Source organism: Oncorhynchus keta, chromosome 10 (assembly GCF_023373465.1).
Source record: "Oncorhynchus keta strain PuntledgeMale-10-30-2019 chromosome 10, Oket_V2, whole genome shotgun sequence".
NCBI lineage: Eukaryota > Metazoa > Chordata > Actinopteri > Salmoniformes > Salmonidae > Oncorhynchus > Oncorhynchus keta.
This window is the reverse complement of record NC_068430.1, coordinates 61806432-61828483: the sequence shown is the minus strand read 5'-3', so window position 1 is coordinate 61828483 and position 22052 is coordinate 61806432. Positions and strand designations below refer to the sequence as shown.

The following is a 22052-nucleotide window of genomic DNA, read 5'->3' as shown; positions in this document are numbered from 1 at the left end:
CAGAAGGACCTTAATCTTTCATACCTGCGAGAAATAAAATAAAAACTTTTTTTTTAAAGGATACATTGACACCCACCTTTAAAGGGTTAGAGTTAGTGTTGCCACACGGCCATACTGTACATGTTACAGCGCGTTATAGGGTTGGAGTTAGTGTTCCCACACGGCCATACTGTACATGTTACAGCGCGTGATTACGGAAGACAGGCGAAATTGTGTAACGCCAGAAATGTGTTGTTGCTGAAAAATACTATCGGCTGCAACTGTGATAAAGCCAGGTTAAAACAGTGTACAGTTACTGTTTATTTTGCATTTATATGTGGTATGAAAGTAAATGGTTTTATGTTTCTAGAACCGTATCGCAATTTAAAATCGATTCACGTTTAGATGGAGTATTTGGCTGTTTTGTCTGCCAGATCCTACCTCCGAAGATATCAAACACTGAGCAAAAATATAAACGCAACATTTAAAGTGTTGGTCCCATGTTCCATGAGCTGAATTAAAATATCCTAGAAATGTTCCATACGCACAAAAATGTTGAGCACAAATTTGTTTACATCCCTGTTACTGAGCATTTCTCCTTTGCCAAGATAATCCACTTGACAGGTGTGGCGTATAAATAAGAGGATTAAGCATGATAATTACAGCATGATACTTACACAGATGCACCTTGTGCCGCTCTAAAATGTGCAGTTTATCACACATCACAATGCCACAGACTTCTCAAGTTTTGAGGGAGTGTGCAATTGGCATGCTGACTGCAGGAATATCCACCAGAGCTATTGCCAAATAATTGAATGCCTCACACTGTTTTATAGAAATTGGCAGCCTCTCAACTGCATACCACGTGTATAGCATCGTGTGGGCGAGCGGTTTGCTGATGTCAACATTTTGAACAGAGTGCCCCATGGTAGCAATGGGGTTATAGTATGGGCAGGCATAAGCTAACACAATCACATTTTATTTATGAAAATTTGAAGGCACAGAGATACCGGGATGAGATCCTGAGGTCCATTGTCGTGCCATGCATCTGCCGCCATCACCACATGCTTCATTATGATAATGCACAGCCCATGTTGCGAGGATCTGTACACAATTCCTGGAAGCTGAAAATGTCCCAGTTCCAGACATGTCACACATTGAGCATGTGTGGGATGCACTGGATTGACGTGTACGACAGCGTGTTCCAGTTCCCGCCAATATCCATCAACGTTGCACAGCCATTGAAGAGGGGTGGGACAACATTCAACAGGCCACAGTCAACAGCCTGATAAACTCTATGCGAAGGACATGTGCCGCGTGAGGCAAATGGTGGTCACACCAGATACTGACTGGTTTTCCGATCCACACCACTACCTTTTTTTTTTTACGTATCTGTGACCAACAGATACGAATGTGTATTCACAGTAATGCCAAATCCATAGATTAAGGCCTCATTTATTTATTTCAATTGACTGATTTCCGTATGTGATCTGTAACTCAGTAAAATCGTAGGAATTAGTTGTATGTAGCATTCATATTCTAGTTCAGTGTACTGGGTCCTGAAGGAGTAACGGTAGGCTCCTTGAAGGAAAATACAGAAATGATCCCGTATGATGCATCATGAAATAAGCTGAGGGAAGCATGAAGATAAAGAAAAGATAAATTAAATCTGCCAGCCAGTTGTCCTGTGGGGCGTCGAAGACCCTTCCAATGTATTATTTTTCTTTCTCCCTCTTTCCAATGTTGAACTTGATTTCGACTACTTATTAAAGCAGCCTACAACTTCACCATCGGCACAATCAACCTTGCAGTCAGTCACCTTTGATAGTAGAGTGCGCATGTGGAATGGATCGTTTCGTGCCAAGCCCACACAGGTGGCCAACATGTGAGCATATTGCAGGGGCTTGAGAAGTATCTGCTTTTTGTTTTGTTTTAATACCGCTCTCTTGCGTATTGTAGCTTATACTTGTAGCCTGTCAAGGTTGAACGCATTTTAATTCACTTCAACTGTTCCTTATGGTACATGTCCTACCGGAATTATGGGGAACAGATGGATGATTTTTTCACTGGATGAAAACTAGTCAGCCCGTGAAGGCACGCCTGCCTCACTCAAGTAAAGTTATCATTAGAACTGGTATGTCGCCTATGTGTGAGCTGAGCATCTCAGAGCATTTTCATAAGAGATACACTTACATTTCTGTCATGTCTTCTGTAATGTCTGCTAAATGGGGTTGAGTTGGACAGGAATTTATTTTAAAAGAGTGACAATATGAGTATTGATATTGCAAACATCTTTCAACTTGTTCCCTTCGCAAGTATAAACACAATTCATTAAGAAAATAACAAACTGTATCAACAGGTATACATACTTACACAAATCAAATACAAAATAGTTATCCTTAACATTAACATCCCCTAAAATTCAAGTAGCCACCTTTAAAGTAAAAAAATGGATTGTTCTTAGAGTCTGTCACATTCCCACTCTGGTCCATCAGACAGATGGGGCACCTCGATAAGGGGCACCTCGATAAAGTACATCTCCTTGTTGGCGGGAGGAGTACAGGGGGGGCTCCCCACTCCCGAATCTGGGCTTGGGGCAGCCTTAGTCGCCGTGAGCAGATACGGATTTCCAGGGGCATACTTCATCTCCTTCATCTCCTTCTGGTGATGAGGATGTGCTTTGAGTCCATTGCCTCTTCCGGAGCCCTGGTGAGCCTCGCCTTTCGGCTTAAAACGCTTGAGCTTGACTGTGTCCTTGCCATCGCCGGTGCAAGGCAGCAAGATGGCGACGTCCTTGCGGAACTTGGAGCTGAGGCCGAAGTAGATGAGCGGGTTGTAGAAGCTGGCCGACTTGGCAAAGAGGCGGGTGAAGATGCTGGTGAGGCTGGGTACGTGGAAGCCACAGGCCGACCACATGGAGACCACGGCGTACGGCGACCACGCCAGGATGAATGCTGTGCAGATGACAATGGATACCTGGGAGAATGACCTAAGTTAGGTTGCCAGTTAAATCATAACCCTTCCTTTAAAGATTGGTCTATATGTTGTATTATTTGTACATGTGTTATTTTCTGGATTCTGACTCACTCTAATATATCTACTCTGGATTGTTTATTGGACACTGTCATTTCTTGATTTCTTTTTTAGATGTTTGTATTGTATTTGCAAGACATTCTAGTGCCCTATTGGTGCTAGTAACATAGGCATTTCGTTGCACCTGCTGTAATTCCTGCAAATCTGTGTATGTGACCAATGAACGTTGCTGTGATTTGAATCCTACTCACGATGGTGACGTCCCGTTCAGTCTTCCTCTGCCTGTCCGTCAGGTCTCCCTCGGCGGCCATGGCGTTGCCTCTCTTCACTGTGTTGATGATGGACACGTAGGAGAAGAGCATGACCAGCACGGGGACGAAGAAGCAGAAGATGAGGATGGAGATTATGTAGGACTTGTAGACGGTGGAGTAGTTGGCTTTGACCCAGTCGATTTCACACGTTCCATATCCGCGATCTAAAAGAAGGGAGATTGAGACACAAACACATTGTTCATATGAAGATTGTTTAACAGTTACGAAGAATTTCCTGTATTTGGCCCTTAGAAAAGTCAGGGTAAGTGTGAAAAAAAGGTCCACATATGTCAATATGGTCAGTTCTCGTTTAAAGGTTGTCTTCTGCTAACGTTTTAGATAACTTGTTTAAGGGATATTCTTGTTTTGTCGTCATTGTGCACATACTAATCTTGAAAATGTTGCCGAACCAGAATGTTACAAGAACTTAACACAAGTAAGTGCCCCTGTATCAAATAGTATGTTTATCTCACCTGTGTAACTCCCCCAGCCCAGAAGGGGCGCTGCCGACCAGAACACAGCCCCTGACCAGATGAATATTAGGCACATGCCCATGGTTGTGTTGGTTATGCAGTGAGCTAGGTAAAGGAAAAGAGTTGATAGCTAAAAGTAAGGTTCCCACAAGAACATTATGTCTGACCAGAACATCTAGCCTATAGGGGGCATTTTTCTGGAATTATTGAGATGAAGATTAAAGGTTAAGGTCGTGTCACAGTGTCTTACCTTTACTCGGATGGCATCCCTTGATGTATCTTGTGACACTGATGACAGTCAAAGTATTGATGCTGCTGAGGCCAAAGACCAAGGTGAAGAAGCCGTCCACCTGGGAAAGACCAACAATACTGTTAGGGAAGCTTAGAGGGGAAACGTACAGGGATGAAAATCTCAAAACAAATACAGTAGAAAAAACAGACATCCACTTTTCTTGCAGAAGTTGAAGGACCCCAATCACTCAGAAGATCAAGTTGAAAACAATTATTCTGCTATTGAATAGTCGTCTGGATTCTCATGTACTTGACAAATCTGTCATTAACCAATTACTGATTTTGTGTGAATAGAGCTCCTCTCTACTTTTGCCAACTCCTTTTCTTGGTTGTTCAGTTTTTAGTTCACCCTGATGGACATTTATATAGCCCGAACACAGAAGAGCTGATCTAGCTACATTGAATGGAGTTAAAGATCGGTTCATCACAGCTATGGTCAGCAGTGGTGAGTATGTCTGATCAAGATCGACAGCTTCTACCGAATTAACTTCTCTTCCAAGGACCAAATGTACTTTGACTGATCGGATTACTTAATCTAATCTAATATATTTACATCCAAGCCCCTTCACTTTTGCCTCACGGTCAGATACACTTTGGAGGACAATGCGAAGTCTATTGGAGGAAAAACCTTGGACCATCATTTTAAAAACACCTGGTGGGATGCTTCGAGCAACATAGCATTTTCTGCAAATGGGGTTTCTCCATAATTGGAAACAGACCTAGGTTCAAATGCTATTTCAAATATTTCAATTCCTTTTACATATATTCAAAGTAAGTATACAGATATAGTTTTTTTGAAAAGGCAAGTAGTTGAATATGTTAATGTATTTGGATATATACTTGGAAAGTATTTGAAAATACTCTCAAATACAGTTAATTTGGTAGATTGGTTTTTACAAAGAACCGTTCAAATACTTCAATAAAAGTACTTGTTTTGGGCTGTGTATCTAAAGGAAAACTAAAATACACAGAAAAAAAGTATTTTGAGTACCAGAAACTCAAATACACATGTATTTGAACCCAGGTCTGGTTGGAAAGTAGTTATATGTCAGAGTTCATGTCCCATCACGCATTTTACCTGCTGCTTGTTAGGGTAAGCGTACCTATTAAGCCCACATACCCATTAAGCACACTTCCATCTTTGGACAAAAAAATAAATAAAAATTTCCTGCTGTTTAATGTTTCAACCAATTCATCTGATTGTCTTAGAATAAAACATGTTTTGGAAATAACAATCAGATGTTTTTTATTAAGTTATTGACCGTAGTGTATGTTCCTATTAGTGGTCCATTTCAAAGCTTCAAAAAAACTTTGGTGTGGAGGTGACTCACTTTAAAAAAAAAACTTTTTCTGTACCTTTTCGGATGTGATCACACTTCGTGTAAAATTGCGAGATGAATGTGTTGATATATGCACAAGATAGTATACTACATAGGTATTAATGCCTATTTCTTGCCAATTGCAAAGATGGATTTTTCATACTAGTGGTCGTACCACGTCAGTCAATACAGTAGCAACATAACAGAATGTAAATGAAAATAAAATAATATTGTTCAATACTAACATCACATAATATTGTAGTATATAGTGATATTTATACCCCAAACCATTGGTTTCCAAATATTTTATGATTGAACTTTGTTATTCTGATTTTTTTTTAACCATAAATCATTAAGTCCAGTAGCCCAGTTTGCATTGAAACACATGGAGATTGTGTGATGATATCACTAAAATTCAACGAATCTGAGCATAAATGTTTTTTCTTCACATTTATTTTCATTAATATACTCAAATTACATTTATGCATCTATTCATTGTATGTTTATCAACATTAAAAACAATTAAGAACATTTAAAAGCCTCTGTCCTCTCCCCAAGACGTTTGGAGTGGACAGGTAGTCATTGATGCAGAGAGAGAAGAATAAGATCAGGGTTGAAGGGTATCAGGGATGTAAGACCAACAAGTAGTGGACAAAAATGGAAACAAATGAGGGACAAGAAGATGACTATTGGATGACTACTTGTGCAGTTAGAGCCAGGCGCATTAGTCATATTTGTCACACCAGCCTTCGCTTTGGCTCTCCCTCCTCTCCAGCTCAGGCGTTCGGCGTTGCCTGCCTTCTAGCTGCTGCCGAACCTGCTGCTGGCAAACGCCCTTCACTCATCAACCCCAGACTTGTCTCATCATCATTATTACACACACCTGGTTCCAATCCCTACTCTATCACTGTATATACAGTGGGGCAAAAAAGTATTTAGTCAGCCACCAATTGTGCAAGTTCTCCCACTTAAAAAGATGAGAGGCCTGTAATTTTCATCATAGGTACACTTCAACTATGACAGACAAGGAAAAAAATCCAGAAAATCACATTGTAGGATTTTTAATGAATTTATTTGCAAATTATGGTGGAAAATAAGTATTTGGTCACCTACAAACAAGCAAGATTTCTGGCTCTCACAGACCTGTAACTTCTTCTTTAAGAGGCTCCTCTGTCCTCTACTCGTTACCTGTATTAATGGAACCTGTTTGAACTTGTTAGCAGTATAAAAGACACCTGTCCACAACCTCAAACAGTCACACTCCAAACTCCACTATGGCCAAGACCAAAGAGCTGTCAAAGGACACCCGAAACAAAATTGTAGACCTGCACCAGGCTGGGAAGACTGAATCTGCAATAGGTAAGCAGCTTGGTTTGAAGAAATCAACTGTGGGAGCAATTATTAGGAAATGGAAGACATACAAGACCACTGATAATCTCCCTCGATCTGGGGCTCCACGCAAGATCTCACCCCGTGGGGTCAAAATGATCACACGAACGGTGAGCAAAAATCCCAGAACCACACGGGGGAACCTAGTGAATGACCTGCAGAGGGCTGGGACCAAAGTAACAAAGCCTACCATCAGTAACACACTACGCCGCCAGGGACTCAAATCCTGTTGTGCCAGACGTGTCCCCCTGCTTAAGCCAGTACATGTCCAGGCCCGTCTGAAGTTTGCTAGAGAGCATTTGGATGATCCAGAAGAAGATTGGGAGAATGTCATATGGTCAGATGAAACCAAAATATAACTTTTTGGTAAAAACTAAATTTGTCGTGTTTGGAGGACAAAGAATGCTGAGTTGCATCCAAAGAACATCATACCTACTGTGAAGCATGGGGGTGGAAACATCATGCTTTGGGGCTGTTTTTCTGCAAAGGGACCAGGACGACTGATCCGTGTAAAGGAAAGAATGAATGGGGCCATGTATCATGAGATTTTGAGTGAACACCTCCTTCCATCAGCAAGGGCATTGAAGATGAAACGTGGCTGGGTCTTTCAGCATGACAATGATCACAAACACACCGCCCGGGCAACGAAGGAGTGGCTTCGTAAGAAGCATTTCAAGGTCCTGGAGTGGCTTAGCCAGTCTCCAGATCTCAACCCCATAGAAAATCTTTGGAGGGAGTTGAAAGTCCGTGTTTCCCAGCAACAGCCCCAAAACATCACTGCTCTAGAGGAGATCTGCATGGAGGAATGGGCCAAAATACCAGCAACAGTGTGTGAAAACCTTGTGAAGACTTACAGAAAACATTTGACCTCTGTCATTGCCAACAAAGGGTGTATAACAAAGTATTGAGATGAACTTTTGTTATTGACCAAATACTTATTTTCTACCATAATTTGCAAATAAATTCATTAAAAATCCTACAATGTGATTTTCTGGATTTTTTTCCCCTCATTTTGTCTGTCATATTTGAAGTGCACCTATCATGAAAATTTACAGGCCTCTCTCGTCTTTTTAAGTGGGAGAACTTGCACAATTGGTGGCTGACTAAATACGTTTTTGCCCCACTGTATACTCCCTCTGTCATATGTCTTTTGTTGCTTGTTTTCCTGTAGAGGAATCTCTCGTACTATTTCCTGAGTACTTTATTATTTTGGGGTTTCGTCCCACTTTTATCTATGGGGCTTTTTTAAATTCCGTAGTTCTAAACCTGTGACTGCCTCCCGCCTTCTCCGCTCTACACTTGTGACAATATTGTTGTCCCTCATTCATCCAGGTGTTTCTATTTTTGGGTTCACCACACGAACCTTTGTAATACAACAGTAGAGAGGGAGATTTTAAACGGTCTTCAGACTGGCTTTAGGAAGAGAAGTTGAACTAATGAACAACACTACACCAAATGTGAACCAGCTTTCAGATAATTCATGACAAGTTGTTATGTGTTATGGTCTTTGTGCAAGGCGTCTTATCCACAGAGGGCCAGTGAGGGTTCATGTTTTTGTTCTAACCAAGCAGTAACTCTGATTCAACTTATCAAGTCTTGGTTGAAGTCTATGACTAGTTGATTAGTCAAATCAGGTATGTACTGGTTGGCATAAGCAAAAGCCTGGGCCCGCATTGTTCTGTGCGGATACGATTGGACACCCACTTATATGAGCGCTACACCCATGATGAATAGTAATGATCAGTTGATTTTAAGAACTTAAGGGGTGATTACTATAATTTAAGTTTACATAAGATATGTCAATTTGTAAGTTTTCAGCATTAGGAAATGTATTTAAATTGATTATTTAAGAGGTGGGCTTTTTTTGGGACACCCATGGGCTTAAAAGGTACATTCGGTACCCAACCTCTTAAGGATCGGACCCTTTCTTTCAATTTTCGCCTAAAATGACATACCCAAATCTAACTGCCTGTAGCTCAGGACCTGAAGCAAGGATATGCATATTCGTGATGCCATTTGAAAGACTTTAAATGTGAAATTAATGTAGGAGAATATAACACATTAGATCTGGTAAAAGAGAATACAAAGAAAAAACAACCGTTTTTCTGTATTTTTTTGTACCATCTTTTAAATGCAAGAGAAAGACCATAATGTATTATTCCAGCCCAGACACAATTTAGATTTGGCCACTAGATGGCAGCAATGTATGTGCAACGTTTTAGACTGATCCAATGAACCATTGTATTTCTGTTGAAAATGTCATATCAAGACTGCCCAAATGTGCATAATTGGTTTATTAAAAACTTGTCAAGTTCATAACTGTGCACTCTCCTCAAACAATAGCATGGTATTCCTTCACTGTAATAGCTATTGTAAATTGGACAGTGCAGTTAGATTAACAAGAATTTAAGCTTTGTGACAATATCAGATATGTCTGTGTCCTGGGAAATGTTCTTCTTACTTACAACCTCCTGCTAATTGCATTAGCGCATATTAGCTCAAACGTCCCACAGGTGGGACCCAGTCCAGACGTTCCACATGTTTTAACAAATATGTTTCTCTTACATAAAAAAATAGGGTAAATAAAGTCATACAATTTAACATGAGAGATTAATATTTTTTTATCTCCGCCTTTCCTACAACAATTACGACAAGTATATGTTATAAATGTCTAAACTTAGATTTTGGTGGCCTTAATAGGTACACTATAGTCCGCAATTTCATCTTTGACAACTCTCCCCTCACGCTGACCAAGAACCATTGTAGTGTAGTGTATATAATGATCTGTTGCAACACACTATGCTCTATTCCATTGTGTTATGTTTACTTAGTCTTCCATTCTGAGTGGACCATTGATATTCTTAACTAGGCAATTAGCAGGAAATGACAAAGAACTGGCAATAGAAACAAAGCCATAGAGCAGTGTTTTTGCACATCTGCAATCGCAAAGGTAAGTTGTCTTGTTTGTGTATTTGATATTTGTGTAAAGGATGGCGAAGTTAGCATCTCTCCGTGACATCACCTTCCAGGAGACCTGAACTACTAAAGTCGTGTCCAATCACGCCATGTTTTATGGGAACGCGGTAATGTCTGTGTCTTGTGAGTATTGCTGTGAGTGAGTGTATAGTATCAGATCCTGCAGTAGGATGACAAATGCAACACAGTACCATTCACGTACAAAACTAATTTGAAGCCTCTCAATTCTCAAAACAACTTTTCCCCCTCCAACCAGATATCTTCATTGCCTACCTGGCATGTCCAGATGGAGTTAACCAGGTATCCGCTGTCCCGGAACACATTGAAGATCTCCATGATCCCCCGGGAGTAGCCGAAGACGGAAATACTGGCGTCTGAGATGGCCAGGTTAAAGGTCAGATAGTCCGTGGGCTGCAGCGACCCACGCTGCTTGTACAGGACGAAGATCACGATACTGTTGCCGAACCACGACATCCAACCTGACGAGGACAAAACCCATTGACATACAAACGGATTGGCTTTATAGCTCTTTTCCAGACGCTAAAAGCGCTACATGGATGGAAACTCACCCCATCTATCACCAGCGTGTCCCACACTACCAATTGAGCAAAGGCCTTGTCAGTTTTGTGAAATGTCATGGAATTGTAGTCACACCATACAAAATGTGGCTCATAAAGCAGCATGAAGCATTGCGGTGACAAAGTGCCTCATCTGTGATTTGAACCTACTGACCTTCTCTTCAGACACTACATATTCAAATACCAAAAGGAGCATAAACCTTCCTTCATTACATTTCCTTTAGAGTTAATAGTAGGTGCACTGAGTAGCCTACCTATACTGTAAATAAAATTACAGTCGCCCTATTGGTTTCAAAAGTCAGGATCAATTTAAATCAATTTGCACCCAATAACAGGTAATTACAAGTATTTCTGCCCTCTCTTAAAGAAGGTCAGACTGGCTGGCTGCCATCCCTTCTTGATTGACGATTTCCACAGCTTAGACAGGATCTGAATGGCTGCAGGATCCACCCCTCTTTACCAGGAGAAGATTTGTCCTGGTCTACTTATAGCACCAAATCCACTAACCGTTGCCCATACACTATAATGACAGTAACAGTAGTATAACAACTGCAATAACAAAGGTTTCTGTTATTGGTGATTTGTATTCTGCAGTGCAATCGAACTCTTCATCCAATTGTTGTATATTGCGATGCCAAAATTTGGTAGAGTAAAAATGAACAAGATAAATGTAGGCTCCACTCTGAATATTGTATTTTGACAATTGGTCAAATGTACTGTCATTCATCTTACCTTAACGTTTAGGTAATAAAATATAAATGATGAAGTGGTAAACAAGCCATTAGTGACATATTTCCAGATTTTTTTTGCCAGGAAAGCAAAACTAAAGCAAGTCTTTGCAGCATAAAAGCAAAGCTGCATTTTAAAAACGAAATTACATTCCAACTACATGAGCAAGTTCTCCCACCTAGAACCAGCAGGTATATTCCTATAATGGTCTCCCCTTGATCCGAGAAAGGTGGGTCTTTATTCGACATGGTAAAATTGTTATTCCTCCATGGAATGTTAGCCACTTGAAAAGCATTATTGACTGACATTTTGTTGTCCGAACGTTCCAGCTGCCGAGTCATACACGGAGCTGCGCAGCTTTCTGCCTTGCAAAGACACAAAGGTGCGTCCTCCGGGAAAACACTTGACTGACTCCTCTTTCTCTAAATCCAGTCTAATATTATTAGTCGGCGCACAGTGTGTTGCCTGAGAGGGATGACGTGTACTTCGCTAATCCCAACTATGCTCTGAGGTTGATACCCTGCGGGGGGAAATCACTTGTTGTTTCTGATTTGAGCTATGTTGTTTTGTCCTCGAGGAAATTGATTTGCAACTAAGGAAACGTCAGTGTGTTATTGTATTTGGGTGAAGTTGTAGGCTAAGCACAAGTTGTCGTGGGTTTTATTTACTACATGACCAACTCAATTTAATATAACCCAGTGTATAATGAAAAGTTTTAGTACAGTTGCCACCTATACGTTTTACAGGGACGCGCTGCTGTCAAATTGAGAGCAAGTCAGCGACTGCAGACAAGGATTTCCATGTGGCTTAAAACCGCTGTCTAGGGTGCTGAAAATGAGAGCTCTTGCAATTAATTATGCTTTTACTTGTCTTTATAGTCGAAATAAATTATATCAGGTCAATTAAACCTACATTTATTCATATTAACCTACTTTTTGACACCTGTATATATTATTAAATATAATTATAGCATTGGGCGAAAATTATTAGAACTCCTTAACAAAAATAATTTTAGGCATACATGACTGTTGTGTACTAAAATAGTCTGTCTAATTGAGCTTTTTGTCTTTAGAAAATGTATTTAGAAGTGAATGCTTAAATATAAAACAAAATGGATTAATAATATTTTTCAGTTTAAGTTTTCTATCTATAGGAGATGAAAATAGGCTATTATACTGTCTTATAATGCACAGATAGTGCTACACAAATTTCGTTGCTAGATGTTGTGTTAACTGTGTTAGTTTAGTGCTCTTAAAGGTTAAATGTTCAACTTTGTGTGCTAACTTTCCAGTTTCCCGTACTGCATGTATGCATTTTGTTGCATGTGTGAATTTGTATGCTGAATTTCCATCTAAATGGACAATAAATTAGACTGAACAAAAATATAAAACGCAACATACAACAATTTCAAGGACTTTACTGAGTTACAGTTCATATACGTCAGTCAACTGAAATACATTCATTCAGCTCTATGGATTTCACATGACTGGGCAGGGGTGCAGCCTTGAGTGGGCCTAGGAGGGCATAGACCCATCCACTTGGCAGCCAGGCCCACCCACTGGGAAGCCAGGCCTAGCCAATCAGAATTACTTTCCCCCCACAAAATGGATTTATTACAGGCAGAAGTAGTCCTCAGCACCCGCATCGGATGATCCCGCAGGTGAAGAAGCTGGATGTGGAGGTCCTGGGGTGGTGTGGTTACACATGATCTGCGGTTCTGAGGCCGGTTGGACATATTGACAAATTCTCTAAAACAACGTTGGAACCAGCTTATGGTAGAGAAATTAACGTTCAATTCTCTGGCAACAGCTCTGGTGGACATTCCTGCAGTCAGAATGCCAGTTGCACGCTCCAACAAAACTTGAGACATCTATGGCATTATGTTGTGTGACAAAACTGCACATTTTAAAGTGGCCTTTTATTGCCCCCAGCACAAGGTGCACTTATGTAATGATCATGCTGTTAAATCAGCTTCATGATAATGCCACACCTGTCAGTCAGGTGGATGGATTATCTTGGCAAAGGAGAAATGCTCACTAACAGGGATGTAAACAAATTTTTGCACAAAACTTGAGAGAAATACGTTCTTTGTATGTATGGAAAATGTCTGTGAATTTTTATTTCTGCTCATGAAACATGGGAACAACACTTTACATGTTGCATTTATATTTTTGCTTAGTATATATTGTATCCTCAAAAGCTAAATGTAACATGGTAGACATAACGCAGGGCTATTCAACTGGCCACATCCGGACCGTTTATTAATTTAGACTGGGCCTTTGATCAATATTGAACGTTAATAAAATATATGCAAAAAAATATCTGCCAAAATCTGAAGTTCTGTTCCAAAATTACAAGCACTATTGTCGTTGTCTATGGTGTGGTTTCTAGTACCTATGTGGCATTTTGATAATTTTTTCTTCATATGAATTTGGCTCTAGTGCTTAAACAGTTTAAGCTACAAAATAGTATGACCCCATTCCTGAGAGCTATGACTCTCAGGAACATGCCTTCTAGTTTCCTCTCTGATGCTCACAAGGACTCGTTAAAAGGGAGTGTGAGGGAAATTACTGAGGGAAATTTAATTCAAAGCATACTTCCTTCAGCCTGGAATTTACATTACCTGATTTGAGATACTTAGCTTTCAGATGATTTTAAAATGACTTACTTTTTAAAACCGATATACTTTTAATTAAGACGCTTTTAATAGTTATTCAAATAAAATAATGGTGAGCGAGCGTGGTGCCTTTTCCTTTTCAATGATGATCAAATGTTTTGGTTGCACCTCGATTCTCGTTGGTTGAACACTCTCCACTTCTTTCCTAATTACTTTAGCAACATTTCATTTTAAGAAAAGTGCTTTATTGTTGTGTGTGCATTGCTTTTTTTTATACAGTTCTTCTGAAGAATAATCACATATGGAAAATGTCCGGACCCCCTGCAATTAACCTTTTTTTTAAACCTTTTTTTAAACTTTTTTTTTTATTTTTTTTTTTACATCTGGCCCCTGTAAAATGTCAAATGTGAAACAATCTACCTAATTTTTGTTTAGTTTGACCTTTCTTTGGTAACCTCAGTTAAATAACAAAACCATCATGAATAGCCTATGTTGTGTTGATTGTGAATTGTGTCAATATAAGATGCCAACTGTATTTAAGGCCCGGTTTGTGGATTGATACATGCAGTAGCTGGTAGACATTTGTATAGTGGGAGACGCTCCAAATTCTTTGCCTTGAACTGTAAAGGGAGACGTCAAACTGTGTGCATAGGTCATCCCTTCACTGTCATGGCTGCTCTCCTTGGGTCAGGCCCATTAGGAGCTTACTGAGCTAATGAGAGATGTTGCTGTAGTGTAATGTTTAACGTTAAACTTTGGCACAGTGAACAGATCCCAGATCTGTGCCTTGGGGCTACATACATTTTAGCTGGAGTAGAGAGTTGTGCAATCGCAGAACAAGTGTACTTTTACGTGTACTTTTACGTGTGATGTGGAAATGGACCTCATGAGCTGAACACACATTAGCTGTGTCTTGATACCCATTGTTACACACACACACACACACACACACACACACACACACACACACACACACACACACACACACACACACACACACACACACACACACACACACACACACACACACACACACACACACACACACACACACACACACCAGCCAGCTCGATAGCCACTGTCTCTGCATGTAACATCTGTAGCTTTTAGACTCATAGCAGCTGGGTTCAATCATAAAATGAATTATATTAAGTAATTCTATCAAACGTCAGCCATAACCAGGAAGCCCAGTCCTCCCTTTCACCTAAGCCAGTCTAAGTGCACTCCTAGACTGCCTAATTGCACGTAACACCTAGCTGAGCGCACCAAGCTTACGCATGGGAGTCAAATGATGGTGTCGGCTTCAAAGCCTTTATTATCCTAATGATCCAGACAGAGGGCCCTTAATTTAGTGAGTCATGGTTAATGAGTAATGTTCTGATGGAAGTTTTCAACGAGGGCTCTTACATGCGTCAGCACACAACCCAGGCCTTGCCCGCTGATTCTCTTTCTCTCTCTTTCTGTCTCTCGATCTCTCTCTTGGATTCATGGGTCTTTTTCTTTCACTCTTCCTTTCTCTCTCGGAGCCACATGTTTTTTTATTTAATAATGTATCTTATGCTGAAATGTCATGCCAAAAGGACATTCACAAAATAATGCACTGTCGGCCATAAATACCTAAAGAGTTTTCAGTTTTCTTGTACAGAGCATTTCCTACTGTACAATGCCTCAGTTTAGGCTGCCAATTTAGGAAGCTTCCTCCAAAGCTTCATTTTACCATGGCAACTCAAAGGACATTGCTTGTGTACCAATTATATTGCAGACATTTTTACATGAGAAATGTAACACCATTAGTTGTCAGAGTAGGTGTTATATTCAGCTGAAAGCACGTTGAATGTGCTCATCTGTCTCTCTTCTCACTCTCTTTCTCCCTCTCTCCTTTCTATTTCTACAGTATCCCCTTTACTGTATCAATACAGGATATCTGTTCTTCTCTCCTCTAATGTGGTCGTATACGAATTACCCTCTCTCTCCATCTGATGGGGGTGCAAATGGAAGCCTTTTGGCCTTAGCGATGGGTGTTAATGACTCCCCTCCTGTGGCGTGTATGGGGAGGAAGCGTAGGGTTGAGGGTGTTGGAAGGCGGACAGGGATCCATGTCAATTTCAACAGCGCAAATAGCATTAAGTGATCAGAGCTTAAAGTGGAACTGACAGCATTTTAGCAACATGAAATCGTATTCAAATCTGTTCATACACACTCATAGGAACAATATGACACTTGTTAGAAACATTTTATGACAAGTGAGCACTTAAAGTTGAAGTTAGAAATGTACATACACCTTAGCCAAATACATTTAAACTCAGTTTTTCACACTTCCTGACATTTAATCCTAGGAAAAAGTCCCTGTTTTAGGTCAGGTAGGATCACCACTATATTTTAAGAATGTGAAATGTCAGATTAATAGTAAAGAGAATTATTTATTTCAGCTTTTATTTCTTTCATCACATTCCCAGTGCGTCAGAAGTTTACATACACTCAATTAGTATTTGGTTGCATTGCCTTTAAACAATTTAAACTTGGGTCAAACGTTTCGGGTAGCCTTCCACAAGCTTCCCACAATAAGTTGGGTGAATTTTGGCCCATTCCTCCTGACAGAGCTGGTGTAACTGAGTCAGGCTTGTGGGCCTCCTTGCTCGCACACCCTTCTTCAGTTATGCCCACAAATGTTCTTTAGGATTGAGGTCAGGGCTTTGTGATGGCCACTCCAATACCTTGACTTTGTTGTCCTTAAGCAATTTTGCCACAACTTTGGAAGTACGCTTGGGATCATTGCCCATTTGGAAGTCGGTCACACACCCACTCCTCCAATAACATGACATCCTCCCAGCAGCTAGCTAGCTCAGCCTTGGCTACTGCTCAAATGTTGCTGTAAAGGCCTACATGTTTCACCTTTGCATGGTGTTTTGTTACAGGTTTAGTTTTTTGGTAATTCATCGTCTAGCTTTAAAAACTGAAGCCAGACTGCAACATTTTAGTAGACTAGCCAGGATTGTGGCATGTGTCTACACACTTTCCCTCCGCTGCACGATGTAAACGGGACAAACAAAAGCAGCCCAATTGAAGTTGAATTCACCTATGCAAGAACATCAGGCTGTAATTTTCTATAGATGACTCAACTGTTAACTCGCTTGGGTCCTTTTCGGCCATGACACGTACATGGGCCCATTAGCCACATTATGATTCACATTGCTAGTTTGATTGTATTGACATTCCCAGCCTGAGTTATAGACGTCCTTTTTTGTTCCAAAGAGTGAGTCATTGAAACTGAAACAATGCATCACGAATGGCAGCAAACAATGTACCAGGCCAGCTGTGATTTACAACGTGATAGCAATATTATTTGGACTACCAAGAAATGTATTGGTGAATTATATTAATCATGCATTGAACTGCATCCATCTATTCAGCCATCAATGCCTTACTGTAAGTCATGGATTTTATTAATCAAATAGAACCTATTTTAAAAACCTCTTATAAAGTTGGTTTTGTAGCATAAACTAGGAATTGTATTTTTGTAAATTAGTTTCAAACGCTGTCAGTTCCACTTCAACCACTGCATCAGATGAGCAGATTGCCTCTACAAGGAACCCCAGATACACTGCTCATTCTGAGAGACTGTCAGCCTGAGGGGGGAGTTTAATAATCAAATGTTGTTTCAAGGTTATTTAATGTTAGTATAAATTTGTAACGTGATCGCGATATACAGAGATCAAAGCAGTTAGCACAAACACACACACAGCTTAAAACGATACATACTCTGGGCTCCACTTGACCGTGGTCAACAAGGGCCTATTTGTTTAGCCGACCATCTCTATGCTAATGTCAGGAAGTGTTCGTGAATGGATGACTTGTAGCTCTGTGATTTTAAACATGACATTTTCTCAAATCAATCTCCAATGAAGTTTAGAGCGAGGAGAAACTCATGATTTTCTCCCCTCTTTGTCAACACTCACTGCCTTTTTTTGCATTGGAGAGGATTACTGTCATTACAATGGTCAAACCATTGTCTGTCATGGAATAAGCAGTTTTGGGAACATACTCCAACCAGTGTGCAGCCAGATTAATTTGTTTTTTTAAGGTGCCGTTTGTAGAACCTGGCTGTCTCGTATTTAACTCCAAATAAATAGCTTCTAATTGCATCCCAGTCTGTCCTTGGAACTGTCCCATTATGTAGATTAGGGTTGGGTGGAGACTGGAATGACACATAGTCCCATCAACCTGTCCCAACATCGCTGGTATACGATTGTATATCAACGATGTAAACAATGTGTAATGCAGCCTGTGTCATGCACAAACCACCGATTTAAAATCGAATCATTCAACTACAATGTGGATATCACCTTAGCAATATTGAATTTTCTTGTGTGCAAATAAATAAATATAAAGCAATCATATGGTGATGGGTGGTACCGTTCCGTGTGAACGTGTTTTCAGTAGGCCTACAGCAGGCAATATTGTTACCCCACTCCGCAGTCTATTAAAGCCAGAAAAGGTCAACATGCTTGTGTTCCTTGGCAGAAATATTTAGCTAGTCCCTGTGCCCAAGAAAGCGAAGGTAACCTGCCTAAATGACTACTGACCCGTAGCGCTCACATACAGTGCCTTGCGAAAGTATTCGGCCCCCTTGAACTTTGCGACCTTTTGCCACATTTCAGGCTTCAAACATAAAGATATAAAACTGTTTTTTTTGTGAAGAATCAACAACAAGTGGGACACAATCATGAAGTGGAACGACATTTATTGGATATTTCAAACTTTTTTAACAAATCAAAAACTGAAAAATTGGGCGTGCAAAATTATTCAGCCCCTTTACTTTCAGTGCAGCAAACTCTCTCCAGAAGTTCAGTGAGGATCTCTGAATGATCCAATGTTGACCTAAATGACTAATGATGATAAATACAATCCACCTGTGTGTAATCAAGTCTCCGTATAAATGCACCTGCACTGTGATAGACTCAGAGGTCCGTTAAAAGCGCAGAGAGCATCATGAAGAACAAGGAACACACCAGGCAGGTCCGAGATACTGTTGTGAAGAAGTTTAAAGCCGGATTTGGATACAAAAAGATTTCCCAAGCTTTAAACATCCCAAGGAGCACTGTGCAAGCGATAATATTGAAATGGAAGGAGTATCAGACCACTGCAAATCTACCAACACCTGGCCGTCCCTCTAAACTTTCAGCTCATACAAGGAGAAGACTGATCAAAGATGCAGCCAAGAGGCCCATGATCACTCTGGATGAACTGCAGAGATCTACAGCTGAGGTGGGAGACTCTGTCCATAGGACAACAATCAGTCGTATATTGTACAAATCTGGCCTTTATGGAAGAGTGGCAAGAAGAAAGCCATTTCTTAAAGATATCCATAAAAAGTGTTGTTTAAAGTTTGCCACAAGCCACCTGGGAGACACACCAAACATGTGGAAGAAGGTGCTCTGGTCAGATGAAACCAAAATTGAACTTTTTGGCAACAATGCAAAACGTTATGTTTGGCGTAAAAGCAACACCCTGAACACACCATCCCCACTGTCAAACATGGTGGTGGCAGCATCATGGTTTGGGCCTGCTTTTCTTCAGCAGGGACAGGGAAGATGGTTAAAATTGATGGGAAGATGGATGGAGCCAAATACAGGACCATTCTGGAAGAAAACCTGATGGAGTCTGCAAAAGACCTGAGACTGGGACGGAGATTTGTCTTCCAACAAGACAATGATCCAAAACATAAAGCAAAATCTACAATGGAATGGTTCAAAAATAAACATATCCAGGTGTTAGAATGGCCAAGTCAAAGTCCAGACCTGAATCCAATCGAGAATCTGTGGAAAGAACTGAAAACAGCTGTTCACAAATGCTCTCCATCCAACCTCACTGAGCTCGAGCTGTTTTGCAAGGAGGAATGGGAAAAAATGTCAGTCTCTCGATGTGCAAAACTGATAGAGACATACCCCAAGCGACTTACAGCTGTAATCTCAGCAAAAGGTGACGCAGTTTTCATTTGTTAAAAGACAAAGTATTAACTTAAGGGGGCTGAATAATTTTGCACGCCCAATTTTTCAGTTTTTGATTTGTTAAAAAAGTTTGAAATATCCAATAGATGTCGTTCCACTTCATGATTGTGTCCCACTTGTTGTTGGTTCTTCACAAAAAAATACAGTTTTATATCTTTATGTTTGAAGCCTGAAATGTGGCAAAAGGTCGCAAAGTTCAAGGGGGCCGAATACTTTCGCAAGGCACTGTATGTAGCCATGAAGTGCTTTGAAAGGCTGGTCATGGCTCACATCAACACCTTTGTTCCAGAAACCCTAGGCCCACTCCAATTTGCATACCGCCCCAACAGATCCACAGATAATGCAATCTCTATTGCTCTCCACACTGCCCTTTCCCACCTGGACAAAATGAACATCTATGTGGGAATGCTATTCATTGACTACAGCTCAGCGTTCAACACCATAGTGCCCTCAAAGCTCATCAATAAGCTAAGGACTCTGGGACTAAACACCTCCCTCTGCCACTGGATCCTGGACTTCCTGACGGGCTGCCACCAGGTGGTAAGGATAGGTAACAACACATCCACCACGCTGATCCTCAACACAATACCTGAAATCTGTGTTGCAGCTAGTGTAACTTCTACCAATCCCAAAGAAATCAACCATCAATTTAAGCAATTCGATTCTGCTCTTTACTCGTCAGAGGCTCTTCAATGACTCTCGTATGCATGCATTTCTAGACTATCTGGACATACCCTGACTCAATTCAGATGAACAAACCAACATGGATGCCTCAATAGGTGATGATGAAACTACTCTGGTAATCCAGTCCATGCAGAGTGGTAAAGCCCCTGGGCCTGATGGCTTCCATATAGAATTTTATAAAGAATTTTCCTCTAAATTATCCCCTATCCTCAGCTCAATGTACAATGAAATCCTTTCTAGTCAGAAACTGCCACAGACACTTACCCAGGTGACTATTTTGGTTTTGCTTAAAAAAGACAAGAATCCCCTAGACTGTGGCTCATACCACCCTATAAGCTGTGATTTTATAAAATGATATGACAACAAAGTATTGAGCGTATCCACACAACATTTTGCATAAGGAATGGGCTTATTCAGTTTAAGGTTTTGCACCATCTCTATTCCTCAAATGACAGATTGGCAAAAATATACCCAAATATTGACTCCAAGTGTTTGAGATGCCACCAGAGTACAGCGACTGTGGGACATGTTTTGGTCATGCCAGTCTTTGTGGCCTCTGGGACCCCATTTTTGAGACATTCTCACATATGTGTAATACAATTGTTAGCCCCAACCCGGTCACTGACGTTTTTGGGGTACTTCTCCTAGACCAGAATGCTACCTTGCTGCTAGCTCACTGCCAGGTCGCCACCTTGTCCTCTTTCATTGGTAGTCTGCAAAGCCGTCCTCCTTTATGCAGTGGGTTAAGGAGGTGATGTCATCTGGAGGTGATGAAGGTGATGTCATCATGTCATGTCAAAAGTTTGACTTAAACTGGTCCGCATTAATACAATACGTGGAGAGTCTGTCTATTACTTGGTGTAACTTGCGTAGTTTGGTAAGCAGTCATGTCTGTTCTAGTGGCCATTTGTGTTAACTTTTTTTCCCCATTGGTTTTGTTTCTATTATTGTTTGTTTCAGTTTTTCTTTCCTATTTACCTTTTATAGATACTTTGGAGGGAGGTAATGGATGGATGGGAGAATGAGGGGTTGGGGTTGTACTGTTTTTGTTTTTAACATCTGAAAATCTATAAATAATGGAAAAAAAGAAAAATTAATGATTTTGCACTTCTGTCCATTTGTGTAATAGGTGTATTTATCAGGAAGCTCATCTCGGAGGCAAGGTGTAAGGGAGTATAGGTTCCCCTTCATCGTCCTTGCATGTGCAACAGGTTATTCAAAGATTTGGGTTGGCTACCGATCAGGAAGGAGTGTCAATTCAAGGCGGGAGGAAGGTTTGGGGAAGGAAGAGGGGGCAGGAAATATGCTAAGTGGGTGTCAGGAGAATTCTATACTCCTGTTAATTTACCAATTAAATGATGTTACCCTCAGTCTGTTATATCAGGATTTGTAAGATACGGATAGAAACAAAAACAGACAGAGGCCCAGTCTACCAAAGTGAAATGTTTATTCACGGGAACGTTCTGACGTGTACAGTACAGGATCTTCAATTTATAGCGACACACATACTTCCACACCAACCATCAAATCCACCCGCCAATAGAGCCTAGGGGAGTACGTGAGAATAATGTCTTCCTACCCTCCCCTAAGATAGGGAGAGACCTGGGACTGGGAAGTTCTCAGTGTCCCAGCCAAGGTCGCCCCGGTTCTAGCTCAGACAGATAG

General features: G+C 40.7%; 1 protein-coding gene across 1 annotated transcript; it reads right to left on the bottom strand.

Moving 5' to 3' along the window:
* Positions 1-2241: 2241 nt before the first annotated feature.
* Positions 2242-11482, bottom strand: LOC118389574 (opsin-5-like). Its single transcript, XM_035779464.2, has 6 exons — positions 11257-11482; positions 10045-10250; positions 4047-4146; positions 3797-3901; positions 3264-3487; positions 2242-2955 (listed from the first exon to the last, which is right to left on the bottom strand). Exons 1-6 carry the CDS (start codon positions 11417-11419, stop codon positions 2440-2442), a joined length of 1314 nt encoding a protein of 437 aa, XP_035635357.1. The 5' UTR covers positions 11420-11482; the 3' UTR covers positions 2242-2439.
* Positions 11483-22052: the final 10570 nt, after the last annotated feature.

Coding starts and splice junctions, on each gene's coding strand:
- LOC118389574 (XM_035779464.2), bottom strand. CDS start 11,419: ATGACTCGGCAGCTGGAACGTTCGGACAACAAAATGTCAGTCAATAAT. Junction 10,251..11,256: donor AATATACCTGCTGGTTCTAG/GTGGGAGAACTT, acceptor TGTCCTCGTCAG/GTTGGATGTCGTGGTTCGGC. Junction 3,488..3,796: donor GGGCTGGGGGAGTTACACAG/GTGAGATAAACA, acceptor CCCTTCTTTTAG/ATCGCGGATATGGAACGTGT.